At 46.7% G+C, this 19,285-nt stretch overlaps 1 protein-coding gene across 1 annotated transcript in view; it reads right to left on the minus strand.

The window, feature by feature from the left end:
• The window catches only part of LOC137650167 (cap-specific mRNA (nucleoside-2'-O-)-methyltransferase 1-like), a 98,166-nt gene that overhangs the window by 14,620 nt on the left and 64,261 nt on the right, over nucleotides 1-19,285 (minus strand). The window contains exons 14-15 of the mRNA XM_068383333.1: nucleotides 19,082-19,204; nucleotides 16,808-16,935 (exon numbers count right to left, since the gene is read on the minus strand). Of these exons, the coding sequence (XP_068239434.1) occupies nucleotides 16,808-16,935; nucleotides 19,082-19,204 (251 nt within the window). The remainder of the gene's footprint in view (nucleotides 1-16,807; nucleotides 16,936-19,081; nucleotides 19,205-19,285) is intronic.

Consider the following 19,285-nt stretch of genomic DNA (forward strand, 5'->3'; position numbering starts at 1 on the left):
AGAATTGACCACCCGCCAAATCAACAAGGATGTGGAAGGCTTCTTAGCCGACCGTACAACCCATAAAAAGTATTCAAGAGAAAGGTTAAAAGGTTATGGGATTATGGGAATGTAGTGGCTGAGCCCTCGCCTACTACTGCATTCGTTGCTACGAATGGTCCCAGGGTGTAGCAGTACTCGTAAAGAGACTGGACATCTTTGAGATAGAATGGTGCGAACACTGACTTGCTTCTCCAATAGGTTGCATCCATAACACTCTGCAGAGAACGGTTCTGTTTGAAGGCCACTGAAGTAGCCACAGCTCCCACTTCATGTGTAGCAAGGTCTTCTTCCTTCAGATGAGAAAGTGCTTCCCTAATCAGAAGCCTGAAAGTAAGAAACTGAGTTCTTAGACCTTGGAAAAGAAGGTTTCTTGATAGCACACCATAAGGCTTCTGATTGTCCTCGTAAAGGGTAAGACCTTTTTAGATAGTACCTAAGAGCTCTAACTGGGCAAAGTACTCTCTCCAGTTCATTCCCCACCAAGTTGGACAGGCTTGGGATCTCGAACGACTTAGGCCAAGGACGTGAAGGAAGCTCGTTTAGCAAAAACTGAGCTGCAAGGAACATGTAGCCGTTTCAGATGTGAAAACAATGATCCTGCTGAAGGCGTGGATCTCACTTACTCTTTTAGCTGTTGTCAAGCACACGAGGAAAAGTTTTTTTAATGTGAGGTCCTAAAAAGAGGCTGATTGGAGAGGTTCAAATCTTGATGACATAAGGAACCTTAGGACCACGTCTAGATTCCAGCCTGGAGTGGACAACCGACGTTCCTTTGAGGTCTCAAAAGACCTAGGGAGGTCCTGTAGATCTTTGTTGGTGGAAAGATCCAAGCCTCTGTGGCGGAAAACCGCTGCCAACATACTTCTGTAACCCTTGATCGTTGGAGCTGAAAGGGATCTTACTTTCCTTAGATGTAACAGGAAGTCAGCAATCTGGGTTACAGTGGTACTGGTTGAGGAAAATGCATTGGTCTTGTACCAGCTACGGAAGACTTCCCCTTGAGACTGATAGATTCTGAGAGTGGATGTTCTCCTTGCTCTGGCAATCGCTCTGGCTGCCTCCTTCGAAAAGCCCCTAGCTCTTGAGAGTCTTTCGAAGGTCTGAAGGCAGTCAGACGAAGAGCGTGGAGGTTTGGGTGTACCTTCTTTACGTGAGGTTGACGTAGAAGGTTCACTCCTAGAGGAAGAGTCCTGGGAATGTCGACCAGCCATTGCAGTACCTCTATGAACCATTCTCTCGCGGGCCAGAGCGGAGCCAACCAACGTCAGCCGTGTCCCTTTGCGAGAGGAGAACTTCTGAAGTACCCTGTTGACAATCTTGAACGGCGGGAATGCATACAGGTCGAGATGGGACCAATCCAGCAGAAAAGCATCCACGTGAACTGCTGCTGGGTCTGGAATCGGAGAACAATACAACAGGAGTCTCTAGGTTATCGAGGTAGCGAACAGATCTATGGTTGGCTGACCCCACAGGGCCCAAAGTCTGCTGCAAACATTCTTGTGAAGGGTCCACTCTGTGGGGATGACCTGACCCTTCCGGCTGAGGCGATCTGCCATGACATTCATACCGCCCTGAATGAACCTCGTTAGCCGCGTGAGCTTTCGATCTTTTGACCAGATGAGGAGGTCCCTTGCGATCTAGAACAACTTCCACGAAAGAGTCCCTCCCTGCTTGAAGATGTAAGCCAGGGCTGTGGTGTTGTCAGAGTCCACCTCCACCACCTTGTTAAGCTGGAGGGACTTGAAGTTTATCAAGGCCAGAAGAACCGCCAACAACTCCTTGCAATTGATGTGAAGTGTCCTTTGCTCCTGATTCCATGTTCCCGAGCATTCCTGTCCGTCCAAAGTCGCACCCCAGCCCGTGTCTGATGCGTCCGAGAGGAGACGGCGGTCGGGTTTCTGAACAGCCAAAGGTAGACTTCCTTGAGAAGAAAGCTGTTCTTACACCACGCGAGAGAAGACCTCCTCTCTTCGGAAACAGGAACTGAGACCGTCTCTAGCGTCATGTCCTTTATCCAGTGAGCAGCTAGATGATACTGAAGGGGGGGGGAGGTGGAGTCTCCCTAACACGATGAACAGGGCCAGCGATGAAAGTGTCCCTGTTAGACTCATCCACTACCTGACTGAGCATCGGTTCCTTCTCAGCATGCTCTGGATGCATTCTAGGGCTTGGAAGATCCTTGGGGCCGACGGAAAAGCCCGAAAAGCTCGACTCAGAAGATCCATACCCAGGTAGACAATGGTCTGGGATGGGACGAGTTGAGACTCCTCAAAATTGACCAGGAGGCCCAGTTCCTTGGTCAGATCCATAGTCCATCTGAGAATCTCCAGACAGCGACGACTTGTGGGAGCTCTTAAAAGCCAGTCGTCTGACGGAGCCGGACACAAGATCATGGTACTGCTGCACAGTCTGTGAACTGTCAACCATGGGGAAGCGAGGAAGTACAGTGACAACCCGAAGCTGTCTAGACTGTCTGGGTCGTACAGACAACTCCTTATCGGGTTGCTGAGGTTGCCGCACTGCGTCACAACAAGTCACTTCTGCTGGTTGTTGAACGTCTTCCCAGTGACACACCGACTCCGTAAACAAAAAATCCTCTAACAAGGACTAAGCTTGGACTGCATGTCTTGCAACACAGCTCAAGGTCTAAGGGAGCAGGTGTGGTAACAGACGGGGTTAGCGACTGAAGTGGAACCATTACCTTCCCTGGAAGCATGTTATGCTTAAATAAAAGTCCATAGGAGGCTACGCAGCTAAAGGCTCCTCTCCAAATGACAGAGTCCTCAAGGGAATATCAGAAGGAGGGAGAAAAACACTTTCTCATCTACAGGGACCATATCCGAGAAAAGCTAAGTTCTCTCAGTGAGGGTTTCACTGGTGCAAAAGCAGCAGACTAGAAGGCAACGTTATGAAACTGCTTGACAGTCTAGTGAGTTGGCAACAACCAAAGATGTGTGACTGAGAAGCATGCGGTAAGGTATGCAGAGCATGCTGTATGTAGAGCATGCTGTAAGGTAAGCAGAGCATGTTGCATGGCGTGTAACATTTCTCAGAAATTCCATGACCAGTGCTAGATTGAGTAATATCGCATTACTGTCCATTGAAAGTGCACGTGCCGAGGGAATTGATTTAGACTGTTTTGTTGATGAATGATAGCCGGCATGATAATCGTAGAATAAAGCTGCACTAAATATACGTACTATAATCTACTTCACCTCAGGAAAGGGAAACTCGCCCTGTTGGCAACACTGCATTATTTCATGCATGCTTGCATGGGGTTTTAATATCAACATAATATTTACATTACATTCATAACTCATGATTCATTTGTTTTGAAGATATTTTTGCCATATTTTGCGATTTTGTTAAAAATATATTGCAAGGAATATATATATTTTTTTTATTAAGTAATACGAATAACCTCCATTATCATAATGTTTGTGTAGGCATACGTGTATATGATTACAAATGCAAGTTATGAAAGTAATGAGGTGTTATTATTGTCATTTGTTATTCAAAGTTGAATGGGAAGAGGCTCAAGTTGAGGAGAAAGTGGCAGATGCATGCGTTGAGGTGGCTGACTCATAGCATGAGCTTCCTGTCTCGAGCGTTGCGCTTGCTGCAAGGGTTGCGGATGCGCAGTAGCAGGTTCCTGAGGAGCGAGTTGAGGTTCCTGAGGTGTGAGCTGCGAGAGTTGAGGTAGTGGCTGCGCAGAACGCAGTTCCTGTCTCGCGAGTTGAGGTTCCTGAGGTGCTAGCCTCAAGAGTTGAGGCTCTCGCCTTGAGGAGAGTTGAGGTCGCTGCAGCGAGAGCTGAGGTGGCTGCCTCATGGATGGAAGAGGTTGTTGCCTCGATGGTCTATCCGCAAGAGGAAGTAAGGCATAAGACTCCTGCTCCCATTGTTGAGGTTGTCTTAAGGAAGGTTGAGGTTGCTGCACACCGCTGGAAACAGGCAACTCAGAACGCGGTAAGGTAGCCTGAGGAACCTCAACTTCGTACGCCTGGCAGACTGAACTGCGGTGAGGCGGAGCGCTCGCAGGAGGAGGTGTAACCTTCTCAGCCTGAAACTCTCGCATTAAGACCGCAAGCTGAGACTGCATGGACTGCAGCAAAGTCATTTTGGGGTCAGCAGACGCTAAGGTCTGTTGAGGCAAAGCCTTAACAGAAGATGAGGCCTGTTGAGGCATCGCCTTACCTCTCTTAGGAGGTGTGCAGTCACCTGATGACAGCGGAGAGTCAGAGCTAATCCAATGACTGCATCCAGGTTGTAGCACTCTCTTCGTACGCCTGGCAGTGAGGTCTGGACTCTACGTTTAAGAGGTCTTGAGACCTGAGTCCAGCGTTTTCTCTGACATTTCTTCTGCAGACGAGCAAAATACGGGCTCAATCGTCTGCGGGTGGGAGTGACGGTCTCTGTTAGACACGCCCGCAACCACCGAGGATACTTCTGTGCGCCGATCAAGGCCTGCCGAACCCTTTTGCCCTTCGACATTGCTTCTCCCCTGGGCTTGGGAGCTTGCAAGAGGTCCCGGACTGGGAGGACGACTGGCACGCACAGAAGTACCCTCACGCACAACACTGACACACTTTGCGCTAATCACTTATCACTTTAGATTTTCTGTTTGCACTTATTTCACTGAACTCGAAACTTTAAGTGGTAAGAACCTGAAACACGCAATTCTATCCTTCCTTAAAAGCTAGTAATTGCAAAAACAGAATTACAATGTAACAGAAAAATCTAATGAAAGATAAATAATTCAGTGGCTGGAAAGAGACTAAACACTAGATCAAATAAACTACGTTTAAAATCTCTCACCGCATAAAGCTTGAGAACAAGAATAAAACTCTAGAAACGTTTACCTTCTTCCCCTAAAGAGACTAGGGAGAAGAGCAAAAACGATAACAACGTTACTCGCTTGAACGAAACGTTTATCCAGCTCTCTCTCCCTCCATCTCTATCTCTCTCTCTCTCTCTCTCTCTTGACTTAGAACCTGAGAGAAGAGCCCAATCATATATATCGGTAAAACATATTATTGTTAAGGGAAAAAAACTGAAATATTTCCCAAATAAAAGGTTCCTTTATTAGAATTAAAACCATTAAGCTAAGAAAGAATGAACAAAACGCTAGAAACGGTTACTCTTACTGCAACGTGACACCGTGAAAATTCTCTCTCTATCGTAACGATAGAGCGCAAGGTGAACGTTCTGAACGTCAACAACTGCAGAGACAAAACAAAACGTTAGTTCAACTTTGAAAACAGTACGAGACTATCAAAGAAATTCTTTCAAAAACATTAAAATAGCAAAATATGTTAACAGGTAAAACCGAAATGACGGGCTCAATGTTAATTAACTTCGGTACCAAGAAAAGACCGCCTACTATTAGGAAAGGTCGAATATAAACAAATATAAAAATTAATTTTAATAAGTTTATAATAAAAGGAAGTTAATCGAAGAGGCCTATAAAAGGCGGAGAGATATAAAATAAATCTATAACTTTTGTTAAGCAAAATTAAGAAAGAGAGGCTATACTCTCTTAGACACCAACACTTCCGTCTAAGGGAAGGGTCGGCCATTTAAAAGTGAAAGAGAGTTCATACTCTCTTCGTCACCATAATTAATCAAAATAATTCCAAAAGCTAGCTAAGCTAATGATAAAACTTCCTGAATAGCGAAAGCTAAACTCTAGAGCAAATACATCACCAAATCGTGAGCAAAAAACTCCAGAATCAACAGCGTATCCATGTAGGTCTAGCCGGAGGCACGACAGAGGAAAAATTGAAGTGGTGTCAACAAGAAGTACTGCAGTACCTGGCCACAGGTGGCGCTTGTGAGTACACCCCCCTCTTGTATAGCGATCTCTGGCGTATCCCTTCCGTAGAATTCTGTCGGGCAACGGAGTTGACAGCTACATGATTATCGGGTAAGTTTAATATTGAAAACCCAAAAATATGATCATAACGGAGTAAAGCAATAATATAATATCAATGCACAAATACATAAACATAATTAATGAATTAAAAGCGAAATCACGTAAGTAAGGTTAGGCATTCAGAAATAATATGGCGAGAGAGGGACTCGGGCGAGTGGTAGGGGAGGAAGCATGACACCATCAGCAGATAAAAAGCAGGGGTACCAACCTAGTTACTGAAGCGGTAGATCGAACAGTAAAAACAACGCGAGAGTCCCACTCGAACCAAATGTAAAACTAGGTGGAGCGTAATAAAACTAAAAGGTTTAATAATAATAAGTGAGATGGTCGTCTTCCTAGAACTAGCGAAACAATCTCAAAGGTGACGCAATCCACCAACATGCACGAATGCAGGCATACCAACATAACCTACTCCTTGATGAAACGCTAACACTGATATCATAGGATAACATAAAATTACTGTAATGCTAGATGAAAGCATAAAGACGGTGTACTATATAAATGTAAGGAAAAAACTCCTAAAAGTTCGAACAAATATTAATGACGGACGAACTAACGAGAAAAAGGGCAGAGCCGAACCATGAACGGTAAGAACGGGGACGCCGTTCATATATAAACACTTCTCAATTAATAAAAACAGAGGTTACACTGCCCAATCTCGCTAAAACTCATGGATAAAGTACAGGGGGTCCTCGGGTTACGACGCTGATCCGTTCTTAAGATGCGGTGTAACCCGAATTTCCGTGTAAGTCGGAACACCATAAATATACGTACTGTACTGTACTGTAAAGTATTACTGTATACTGTACTATAATAAAATGTATCAAATGACATAAAAACAATATTAGAAAGAGAAAACAATTCCTTACCACATGAATTAAAGTAAATATCAATAAAAAAAGAAAACAATTCCTTACCACATGAATTAAAGTTAGCCTCTCCTTGCCTGCTTTATGACCGGGTGCTGACTTCTCCTCCTTTGCTATGTACGTGCGGTTAGGCATGCGCTTCCAGAATAAACCTGTCTCATCCGCATTGAACACCTGATAAGCAGAATAACCCCCCTCCCTAATTATCTCAGCCAACGCTTTAGGAAATTCACTTGCTGCTTTCTCATCCCCACTAGCAGCTTCACCTTGCACTTTAAGATTATGGTAATTGGCCCGAGCCTTAAATCGCATAAACCAACCCCTACTAGCCGAAAACTCTTCACTTTCACTTTCTCCCCACCTTTCTTTTTTCAACGCTTCAAACAACCTTTTAGCCTTCTCTTGAATAACCATTAAGCTCACTGGAATACGCCGTTGATTTTGATCTTCCAACCAAAGCACTAATAACCTTTCCATTTCGATAATTAAACCACTACGCTGTTTCGTTATCACTGTTGCTTTCATTGGAGCAGATCCTTTTACGTGTTCAACAATGCGCTCCTTATCTTTAAGGATAGTAGCCACGGTCGAACGGCTAAGGCCAAGCGATCGGCCAATGTTCGTTGGCGTTTCACCGTTTTTAGACCGCTTAATAATGTCTAATTTCACTTCCATGGTGATGGCCTTCCTTTTCTTCGATGCACTACCATCAGAAGAATCTGCCTTGCGCTTTGGAGCCATAATGAAGGGCAAAAAGTTAAAAAAAACGATCAAACACGTGAGAGAAAGAACAGGCAATCACAACCAAAAATGGCGTATGAGTGGAACTGAGCGACGCCGTCTTCCTCGCCCACAACCACCGCAAAGCGTATTCATCCACCGCGCGCTAGAAACTAGTTCGCAATTGTTTACGTCGCTTACGACGCTAACGGTGTAAGACGGAACGACGCTTAATATTATTTTTATATTTTTATGGGGCGCGTTCGTAACGGCGAAACCGCGTAAGTCGGGACCGTCGTAACCCGAGGACCTACTGTACTTAACTTCGATGGGGTATCATGGGAATCGGCCATCGATTATAAAATAATGATAAATCCAAGGTAAACACGAGAAAAAACATGTTGGACTTAATAACAACAAGTGCTATAAAGGAGTGACGTCACTGGCGTGGGTTGGGTTAGAGGTAGTAGTGTTGATCGGCACCTCGCTGTGGCGGGGATTTTGAAGAGGAGATATCTAAATAGTGCGAGACCTCTGGTTGTGAATTATCACGCCCCAGTATTTTATACCGACACCTTATATAGGAGAGCGAGCTGGGTTCAACCTGGCATTCCTATGCTTTTTTTCTCTGGTAATATATAGCACTTATATTCCTTAGAAATAGTGCTCTAGGAGTATTTCAATGGGCGGCACAGGTCTCTCGCCCAGAAATAGATTTTTCCTTCGTCAAAATCCCTTTTTTAAAATCTATCTCGTCGTGCAATCATTAGAAATGATACTCTATACAGTACAAAATTTACACGAATGAAGAAAAAGGCTAAATGAATACAGAGCCAAGATACCATGTAAATAACCGCTGATTTACTTGTTAGTAAATCAACGATAATAACATCGTACAGCCATTTCTATATCAAAACACACTGATATCAGATAACTTAACATCTGTTAAAGAAAATCTATTCTGTAAAACATCAAAATAAAATGCTTACAGGAAGAAATCCACTCGACTTGTATCTTTGCGGGTGAAAAGCACAACAGACAGTTTAATTATATAATGAAAATCAGTAAGTTTATCTGGAATAAAAATTAATCTCGTCTAAAATGGCGATGCAAGCTTAAAAGAAATTTCTTTCTATATTAACCCAAGTAAGAAACAAATAAAAAGGAGGATGGATGGCAGGTACTAACTAAGAATGAGTCGGATACACGTGAACAGCCACTTTAAGCAACTCTTGCTCTTTCAATTCCATTTTCAAGGATTAAAGATTTGTCCATTTTGAATTGGACAAATTATGATTGTTGGGTTTGTCGGGTTAAAATATTTCTTATACTTTGTTCATTTGTATTAAAATATGACAAATTCGAAGATAATTTGTATTTTTCCTAACCATACAAACCTTAGCTATTTACAAAGGGTTATTACTTTTAGCGTAGCTGAAATGGCGAGCCATTAGAATTTAACGAGGGTGTATTACCCCCGCGCTAGTTAGCGGGGGGGTAGGGGAGTGGTAGCTAGCTACCCCTCCTCCCCCTCACACACAGGTGAATACTCACTTTCACTTAGAGGTAGGACTTGTCTTGGGGGACAGGGCTGGCGGGCAAATATGTGTAAATAGCTAAGGTTTGTATGGTTAGGAAAAATACAAATTATCTTCGAATTTGTCATTTGTTCCGTAACCGAAATACAAACCACGCTATTTACAAAGGGTGACTTATCCCTTAGGAAGGGTGGAAAGTCCCCAGCCATACTGGCTTTGGCTTTACCCGGGGACTCAGAATCCGAGTGAGTCGCACTCGAGAAAAGGAGTCCCTGCACCTCACAAGTTCCTTGCACCGCAAGGAACCATGTGGCCTACGTAAGCTTGTGTGTGAAGGAAGAAGTGTGACCCGTCTTAGGCAGTTGACCTGGAGTTCCAGAAGGAACTCTGGGTTAGGACGTTCCCAATACCACCTCGTCAGGGTATGGGGGACGCGACAGTATTGACTCAATACTCGGAACACAAGGAAGCATGGTTTACCTGCAGAGGTTCGAGGTCAGCTATGCAGAGACCAGGATGCTGCTTCCCCGTAGAGGGGATGATGAAGAAAGAAGTAAGGGCCAGACATACTTCTTTCGTTCATGCAGACTAAAACCTGATAACAATGCCCTCAACCTTCCGCTACCTGTCCAAAAAGGAGCCTGAGGTTAGACCAGCTGTTGTGTAGCCACCACAGAGCGATAGAAAACGTATCGAGACTCCTGTGGGTCACGCCCTGCAGGAAGCGGGCTGCGAAGGTCATCAGACGCTTCCAGACTCCAGCTTGTAGCACCTGCGTCACAGAGTAGTATTACTCGAAGGCGAGGGACGTTGCGATGTATCCAACATCGTGCTGTAGGGCGACGTGACGGGGGAGGGTCTGAAGACAGGTCGAGATGAATGTCCTTGAGTCCGGGCTGAAGAGGTATACTGGTGACTCTCCCCCCATGTCCTCCTTGTGTTCCCAAATCGGCTGCAACTGAGGCCAAACTGCAGCTGTTCCCAGCGCTAACCTCTCGATTCCTGTACTGGCAAGAAAGAGAAGGTCTTGGGACATCAGACACAGAATGGAGACTCAAAATCTTGAATGAATCGGACCGAAGGGTCGGGACCCTCAGATTCTGAGTCTAGCCAACAACTCAGGAGCGAGCCTGAATGTTGCCTTCCCCTCTTCCTTAGAAAGGGGGGGAGTAGTAAGAGACCAAGAAGATTGCTTACACACTGGCCGTGGCCAGAGTGAGCAGAAGACCCAAGGCGGAATACAATCCGAGGCCTGTCGTAAAAGGGTCTTGAGAAGATCTCTTAAAGGACTAAAAGTCCGAGCCATGCTCCAAGTTGGAGGTCTTCCTCCGACTAGGGTAGGGACGATCGTAGCTTCGCATGAGCGAGGATAGATCCAGCGGGCAGGAAAAAGTTATTCCTTTAAGCCTGAAGGTCAGGGAAAGGCTGAGCGACAGGCTTCATTGCCAAGAGCGGAAAGGAGTTTCCTCCCGCCGAAAGGCAATAAGACCGTTATTGCTGGAGAAGAGGCCTCACGGGAAGAGGTATATCTCCCACGGCACCAACCACCTTAGACTCTTCACTTTGCCTGGGAGACCCCTGTGGATGACTATCGCAGATGACGCGACCTCCGTACCGCGACTGTAGCGGGTTGTCTCTTCTAGAGGAGGAAGCGTAGTGTCTCCAGGCATGAAGCCGAAGCGACGCCCCGGTTCGGGAGAGATGTCGCAGTGTGGTTGCTTGAGTAGTCTGCGCCGTGGGAGAAGCTCTCCCGGGAGTTCCGTCAGGGGAAGCAGAGGGTCCAGAAACCGTTCTGCGCATAGTCCCAGTGGAGCTCTCCCATTGAAAGGTTGACAGACAACCTGGTTTTGTTGAGACCCATTGTCCGCAGACAAAAAGGAGGGAAGACGCAGGCGTCGAAGTTGTCCCACCATCACCGGAATGCATCTTGCCAGAGTCTCGGGGTCTGAGACTGGGGGGAAAACTAGCGGAAGCTTGAGGTTCCAAGCTGTCGCGATCAGGTCCCCCAGACCAGCACTTGCTGGTTACCCAAGGTCAAAGACCCCTAGGTACACTCTCTCTATGAGGCTCTGCTCGAATAGTCTGAGAGAAACATTCCCCTGCCTGGAATGAGAGAGCCGATGGTGGAATTGAGAGAATCTCAATCATCCCGGTATCTCTACTGCAAGATGTGAAGGTGTGAAAATGCGTCCCCTGCTGGTTAGCATGAAGTCGACACGCAACGGGGCGACTTGGCAGGAGCGGTAGGATCTGAAGAGGGGCCAGACTAAGGCCCTTAAGCCTGCCTGAATGATGGAGAGGTATCCTTCAGGTCTTGACCATAGGCCTGGACCGGAACATGCCCCCCCCCTTTCCTTTGACGAGTCCGAGAACCGCATCAAGAATGTGGGGAAAGGACGAGAATATCCACTACCATCAAGAGGCTCCATAGGTCAACACCCATTGCAGGTTTAATAGTTCCGCTGGTCCCATAGGGCCAGGGAGTCCGGTTAAACATTGCCTGAAGCCACCGGAACTTGGATCGCCCCACATGGAACTTATCCTGAGGCGACCGTTCGGACTATAAACGGGTCAATGAGGAAAGAAGAACTAGGAAACGTTCCAAGGTAGGGCTGAAAACTCTGCTTGACTGAGAACAGGTACTGCGACTCTCCTCAGTCTTGCCACAGTCAACCGAAAGGAAGGCTCGGAGGATGTGGTAACAGAATCTGGCGTCCCCAGGTGGTCACCCATCCAAGTACCGACGTTGCTTAACCTCGCTGGACGGACGAGAAGCGGGGTTTCCAACGTGGTAAGGCGGTTGACTCAATATCATGGCCAGATACTCCAGATGTTGAGGCAGAGGAAGAGAAGGCTCCAAGCAAAATACCATGAGCCCACACTCATGGTCAGCATTCGGAAGCTTTTCCCGGCGCTGAAGAAGGTCGAAACCCGAGCCTACCGGAGTTGACCAGCCCTCCAAACAGCAGAGGAGGCGGAAGTCTGCACCTGAGCGGCCAAGAGGAAGGCAGGGAGAGTTCTCTGGGGAAACAAACCTGCTATGCCACGGCGGGATAGCCACACTGCATCATAAGCAGGAATACTTGCAGTTTAGGCTGAATTCGACGAGCACCCTGAAAGATGGATGGAATGGAAACTGAAAGTACCCGTCCTTCCGATCCAGGGTTAAAGGAGTCCTGTCGCTTCGTTACCAGTCTGATCGATTCTGCTGGTCTACGCTGGCCGAAGTTTGTTCGACAAACTTGATCAGGGCTGAGAGGTCGACTATGGACATCCCCTCTCAGATCCTTCCTTACAAGAAAGGATCGACTGAGGGGGCCGGGGGTGAAGCCGTCGATGATCCTAAGGAAGACCTTCGCCTAAGGTATGGATCATTCTGCCCAACCGGGCAACTCTGCTGATGCTATGGCATAGAGGTTCAGAGACACTGAATTCGCTGACAGAGACGGCAGGCGCGATATCCTTGGCTACTCACAGAGATTGTGCGGGAATGGGCATCGGGAAGCTGTCATTCGGATGAGTAACCTTAAGCATCCTCCCAGCGAAAAAACCTGCAATCCTAGAGTTCGTGAACTCCTTTTAGGACTATGCCCCCCCGGGGGAGTCTCCCGTGCCATCTGTTCCTGACAGGAGGAAACTGCAATTGGACACCTTGTCCCAGTTGTCGTAGCCGATAACTTAGGCCGACGTGGTTGAAAGAAAAGGGAGCTGGAGCCCTGCAGAGTCTGGAAGAAAGCGCCTTGGAGGAGTGAAACCGGAAGTCGATTTACTCCGCACAGCAGATGTTTAAGTCTCTGTCCTTGGGCAAAGACAAAACTCTTCTCAAGGATGGAAGGGTGTCTGAGGTCGTTGACCTCCACAGATGAGACACCCGAAGGAAGCCTTCAGTCAGTGCGTCCAGATGGTACAACATCGAGCTTGTCCGCAAGTAGATACTTAACGACGAAAGGCCAAGGTGCCTGAGCTCGAGAGGAGGAAAGTACCCTTGATCTTCCTGTAACTTCCTTGAACCAAACCTCGGGCCGTAACCGAGGAGGGAAAGAACCTGGTAAGCTCCCAGAGGAAGAGGTAAGCAGTCACCCCTTGTCCGATGGAGAAATCTTCAACGGAAAGCCCCCCCGCCAAAAATCCTTCCAGGGCGGGAGAAGGAGAGAGTACTCGTGCAGGAGAGGGGACCCTCGAGACCGACCTCTTGGGAACCAACTTCGCCCTGGGGGAAGTCACCACGAAGTCCACTCCTCTCTTTCTCTTCAGCGTAGGAGAGACAGCCGCTGGTTTGTTACCCTGGCCGGTGAGTGCTGGTTTCATAACCCTCATTAACGCCCGTGCCAGCGGATCAAACCATGTCTGCTGCTCCAAGGACACAGAGTCCGAAATCCTCGCTAAGGTGAAAGGGATCGGGCGATCCTTTGGAGAGGACACGACGGTTCCTGCCTGAAAAGAAGGTGGGAAGAATGCTGTACTGACCTGTCTTCGTCCTGCACTACCAACCTGTGCTTGGATGGAGGTGATCCCGAGTGCCGCCTAGGAGCACGCGTCCCTGCTGCTACCACCGGCTGTGGAATTCGCCGCGAACTATGGTCGCGCGAGGGCGAACGGTCGCGCAAAGGCGAATGGTCGCGCGGGCGCGCAGGCGAGCGGTCGCGCGGGCGCGCAGGCGAGCGGGCGCGCAGGCGAGCGATCGCGCGGGCGCGCAGGCGAGCGATCGCGCGGGCGCGCAGGCGAGCGATCGCGCGGGCGCGCAGGCGAGCGATCGCGCGGGCGCGCAGGCGAATGGGCGTGACGGCGAGGGATCGTGCTGCCGCGTAGGTGAAGAAGATCGCTGGCGGTAAGCGATGGCGAGCAGCATGTGTAGGTGAATGATCGCGTGATAGGGTGCGATGGTGATCAGCATCCGCAAGAGGGCGATCGTTCAGGGTTGTGCGATGAGGAGCAGCATGCGTAAGCGGGCAATCGTGCAGGGTTGTGCGATGGCGAGCAGCATGCGCAGGTGAATGATCGCGTGAAAGGGTGCGATGGTGATCAGCATCTGCAAGAGGGCGATCGTTCAGGGTTGTGCGATGAGGAGCAGCATGCGTAAGCGGGCAATCGTTCAGGGTTGTGCGATGGCGAGCAGCATGCGCAGGTGAATGATCGCGTGAAAGGGTGCGATGGTGATCAGCATCTGCAGGAGGGCGATCGTTCAGGGTGGTGCGATGAGGAGCAGCATGCGTAAGCGGGCAATCGTTCAGGGTTGTGCGATGGCGAGCAGCATGCGCAGGTAAATGAGGGTCGCGCGATGGCGATCAGCATCCGCAGTTGAGGGTCGCGCGATGGCGATCAGCATCCGCAGTTGAGGGTCGCGCGATGGCGATCAGCATCCGCAGTTGAGGGTCGCGCGATGGCGATCAGCATCCGCAGTTGAGGGTCGCGCGATGGCGATCAGCATCCGCAGTTGAGGGTCGCGCGATGGCGATCAGCATCCGCAGTTGAGGGTCGCGCGATGGCGATCAGCATCCGCAGTGGAGGGTCGCGCGATGGCGATCAGCATCCGCAGTTGAGGGTCGCGCGATGGCGATCAGCATCCGCAGTTGAGGGTCGCGCGATGGCGATCAGCATCCGCAGTTGAGGGTCGCGCGATGGCGATCAGCATCTGCAGTTGAGGGTCGCGCGATGGCGATCAGCATCCGCAGTTGAGCTAGTAGCTGGCGAACCATGTTCCTTCAGAAGTGTTGGAGAACGTTGGCGTGCCAGCTGTAACACACGTGGGCGATCCGGAGATCGCTGGCGAGCTGATGATCGCTGACGAGCTGACGATCGCTGGCGAGCTGATGATCGCTGACGAGCTGATGATCGCTGACGAGCAGAAGGCTACGCGTGGAAGCCTGCGCAAAGAAGAAGAGTCCTTGACCCCGACCTGAACCGAAGTTCTAGATCGCGAGGGCGAACGTGGGCGCACAGGGCACGTAACAGGAACCTCAGGGAAGATCATCTTGAAAGCGCTGACGAACAGGAGAGCGCTGACGAACAGAAGGGCGCGCAGGGAAACCCTGACACGCAAGGGAAGAACCCCCGTGGGGGCAACCCTTTGCCCCGAAGGGATCGTTGTCCGCCGGGAGACTGATGTCCGTCGGAATACCGCTGTCCGTCGGGAAGACCGTTGTCCGTCGGGAAGACCGTTGCCCGTCGGAAGACGAGATTAGACTGCTGTCCATCTGCACCAAGACGGAAGATCGAGAAAAAGAAGTTGTAGGCTGCAAACGGAGATTCAAAAAGGCGCCTCAAGCACCCTTATAGGGAGATGAGAGGCCCTTACGACGAGGCGGACGGAGGGCCTTACGGCGAGGGAGGCCAACAGCAACAGCAACAGAAGAAACCTCCGAAGAGGAGTCTCTATGAGTGTACTCTCTCGCGAACGAAAGAGAAACACTTCGTGGAAGAGACTGGTCAGCCAGTGACCTAAAAGGGGCAATCCTCCGAAGAGGAGCTCCTGCAGTTGCCCAGCCCCTTGAGCGAAACTGCAGGTGCGACCGCTCAGCACCAAGAGCATAGTCGCACGAAAAAAAGGCAAGAGAAGAACCCCCCAAAAGAGGAAAAGCTCAAGCCTGGACAGGAAAAAACTTCCCTCGGAAGGAAAGTTATCCGCCCAAGGAGGCAAGCCTCCTGACTGTTCTAAAATGAACTGGAGAGCTGTCCGTCGACACGGGAGTACTACCAGTAGAAGGAGACACGCCCCTGACGACAATACAAGGGGGGAGGCAGCAACAGCCGAATCCCCAGGACTCAACCAGACAGCTCACACCGTTGCTATATTACAGAAACGAACTAGATCGGTAACTGTAAAAAAATAAAACAAATAATATTAGTACACATTCATTCCCCCGGGAAGGCTCCGAAGAGGAATCCCGAGGAAAAGGAACAAGAATTACACAACAGGCACGTGCCCTCACAACCACTTACACTCGCGGAAGGAGAGCTGTAACCAAAACAGAATTATAACAATTATAATTATGTAACTATGTAATTATGTAATTTAAAAATGAATGAACACTAAAGAAAAAACGAAAACCCCGAAAGGAATCGTTCTACAAGCTGAAAAATTAACAACTACAATTAGATTCATAAACTAATTGAGACAAAATGTACGGCGTAGCAACCCCACCCACACGGGAAGGAAGCTACAAGGGCGTAGTAAAACATAGTAAAAGGGTGAACGACCTCAAGAGAGAGAGAGAGAGAAAGACATAAGTCAAACTCGATCGCAACCCATAAAATTAGGCCGTGGTGGCCTAACTGCCGAGGCCTCCACGTAGATATCGTACACTACACACACACATCTGAAAAGGAAACTTACTTATTTCTATACTCAAATATATATACAAACATGAAAACATGTTTACATATATATTGAGTAAAAGAAAAGTAAGCGATTAAGTAAAGACAAAACAGACAATGGCTGCCAAGCGAGGACCAAGACAGAGACGTCTGTCACAGTCCGAGCCAAAAGTGAAAGTGAGTATTCACCTGTGTGTGAGGGGGAGGAGGGGTAGCTAGCTACCACTCCCCTACCCCCCCGCTAACTAGCGCGGGGGTAATACACCCTCGTTAAATTCTAATGGCTCGCCATTTCAGCTACGCTAAAAGTAATAACCCTTTGTAAATAGCGTGGTTTGTATTTCGGTTACGGAACAAATTCTTATTCAAAATATTTTATTTGTATTTCTTACCATTTGTTGCTTTTAAAAGCATCAGTGCAGTTGGAACGGTATAAAATGTCTCACGATCTGAGTCCCCTTCCACTTCAGTGAATACTCTCTTGGGGTGAGCTCCTCCTTTCATTAATCGATGATGTAACCTGAAAAGAGAATTGTGTAACTATTAATGTTATTATCAAATGGGTAACTAGACCAATGAGCTTATTATTTAATACCCATATGACTGGTTTGAAATTTTTTCCTACTAAATAAATTAAATCATATCTTGTAAATTTAATAAAAAGTTTTCATACAGCATTTATTTTATTGAGTCTTTATATTCCTTACTGATTGAAGACTTGAAAGACTTAAATCATTTACAAATATTAGTGTTAAATTGTGCCTTGTAAGAGGGTCATTTAAAATTCAAGGTAAAAATTCAGGGATGTTTATTTAACTGACTTTAAATAAACCTTATTGAATATATGGTTATAACAGATATGAGGTACGGTAGTTTGAAATCGGCTGGGAAAATAAAACTTGGTAATCACAAAACAAGTCACCTTAGGTGAACAGATGTAATATAACTGGTTTGCCAAAATTTTCCTTTGGTCTCTATAGAAAAAGCTGTCATCTCTTTTTACCTGGTCTTAGCCCAGTTCTCACCAGGATGACCTAAGCTTTGACACAAAACACTTCTATGATTAGCCCTGTGACTCCATAATTTGATCAAGCTATTTTTTAATCTTAATTTTATACGAAAAATCTTCTTTATTGATTACACAACTGCCAAATATATTAGAGTAAGGGATTTTCGAGGCCTGAAATATAGAGAGGTGGGAAGAGAGACACCTTTTGAAAAAAAATAGTACTGTATAGAGAATAAACTGAACTCTCAAGCTGGTACATAAAGTGCAATTATAAAAAATGGAATAGTATAAGCAAGAGGGTATTTGAAATTCAGTACTGTATATCAAGAGAATAAACTGAACTGTCAAGTTGTACTGAGAGTGCAGTTATATAAAAAGGAACAACACATGCAAGGGGTGAAGTGGAAACAGACATAAAACTAAATAAGAGTATCATTTTAGTTAACAGCACTATAGTCCATTTGTTTTAGCGATGCATATTTGCACCGACTCGCGGCGGTCCCCTTTTAGCTCGGAAAAGTTTCCGGATCGCTGATTGGTTAGACGATGCATATTTGCATCGACTCGCAGCAGTGCCCTTTTAGCTCGGAAAAGTTCCTGGATCGCTGATTGGTTGGACAACATAATTCTAACCAATCAGCGATCAGGAAACTTTTCCGAGCTAAAAGGGCACCGTTGCGAGTCAGTGCAAATATGCATCGCTAAAACAAATGGCCTATGGAAGTTACGGTGTATGTAGTCTTTATAAGTACTTTATGCACGAAACTGACACTTATAGAAAATGAAGGACAATTTCAGCAGATGTGGCTGAAAAAATGCCACGTTCTTGACTGGTGTGTGATGGGAAAATCATATTACAAAGATGCTTAGAGTTGTGTCCAGTGGAAGGAAAACAGACATATGATTCAGGCTTGTGATGAGAGGGGAGAAGTAACATAAAGGGTGTGACAGTAGCTAGATAAAAACCCATAACATGGAAAAGGGTATAAATGAGACTTAAGACTAGTAATGAATTTGTGTAGTTAGTGTGCAATTTCGAAAAAAAGTGGAGAGAACTCATTCCACACCTAAATATGTACAGAGAATCTGACTAAAACATCAGCTATGATGATTACTTCATTCCAACACTTTTAGAGTAAAATATTACATTGAACTAGTGTTCATACTGTATTGTATTTATGTGAACGACACCTCGTAGTAATGGGAGATTTGAGGAAGGAGAAGTCTAATTGGAAAGGAACCTCTGGTAGTGGTATCACTCTCCCCAGTTTTAATACCGACACCCTTTAGGGGTGAGCGAGCTGGGTATATTCCTGGCATTCCATGCAACTTTTTTCTCTGGTATATTTAGCAGTATTTATACCTTTGAAATGGTCCTTTAAGGAGCATTTCACGGAGCGACACAGGTTCCTCGCCCAGAAATAGATTTTTCATTCGTCAAAATCCCTTTTATAGTAAACTTCTGCAAATGCAAAACTTTCTTATTCTTTATTCGTTTAATATATTGCAAACAAAATTGTCACTTTATTTTTAAAGGAAAATCTAATACCCTGGAGCCAGATTAAACATTATACAGTATAGCAATAGCTAACTGTAATACGAAATCTTTTAACATCTTAAAAATTTAATCTAAATTAATACTTTTAACTCTACTAACCTGGGCTCTGTAAGTATATGTTCCAATTCTTCTAATTTGTACATTTGTTTGCAGCGAATAGGAGCAAGATCTGGCCTGCCAGTTTTATTCAAAGCTGTTGCAAATTTTTTTAAGTAGGTATGCCTGGAAAAAATAAAAACCATATAATTAGTATGAAAAACCAACGTAACTTAGTTTCCTACCAACCCATATAATTCAGGAAAA

The sequence above is a fragment of the Palaemon carinicauda genome, chromosome 11 (genome assembly GCF_036898095.1).
Source record: "Palaemon carinicauda isolate YSFRI2023 chromosome 11, ASM3689809v2, whole genome shotgun sequence".
NCBI lineage: Eukaryota > Metazoa > Arthropoda > Malacostraca > Decapoda > Palaemonidae > Palaemon > Palaemon carinicauda.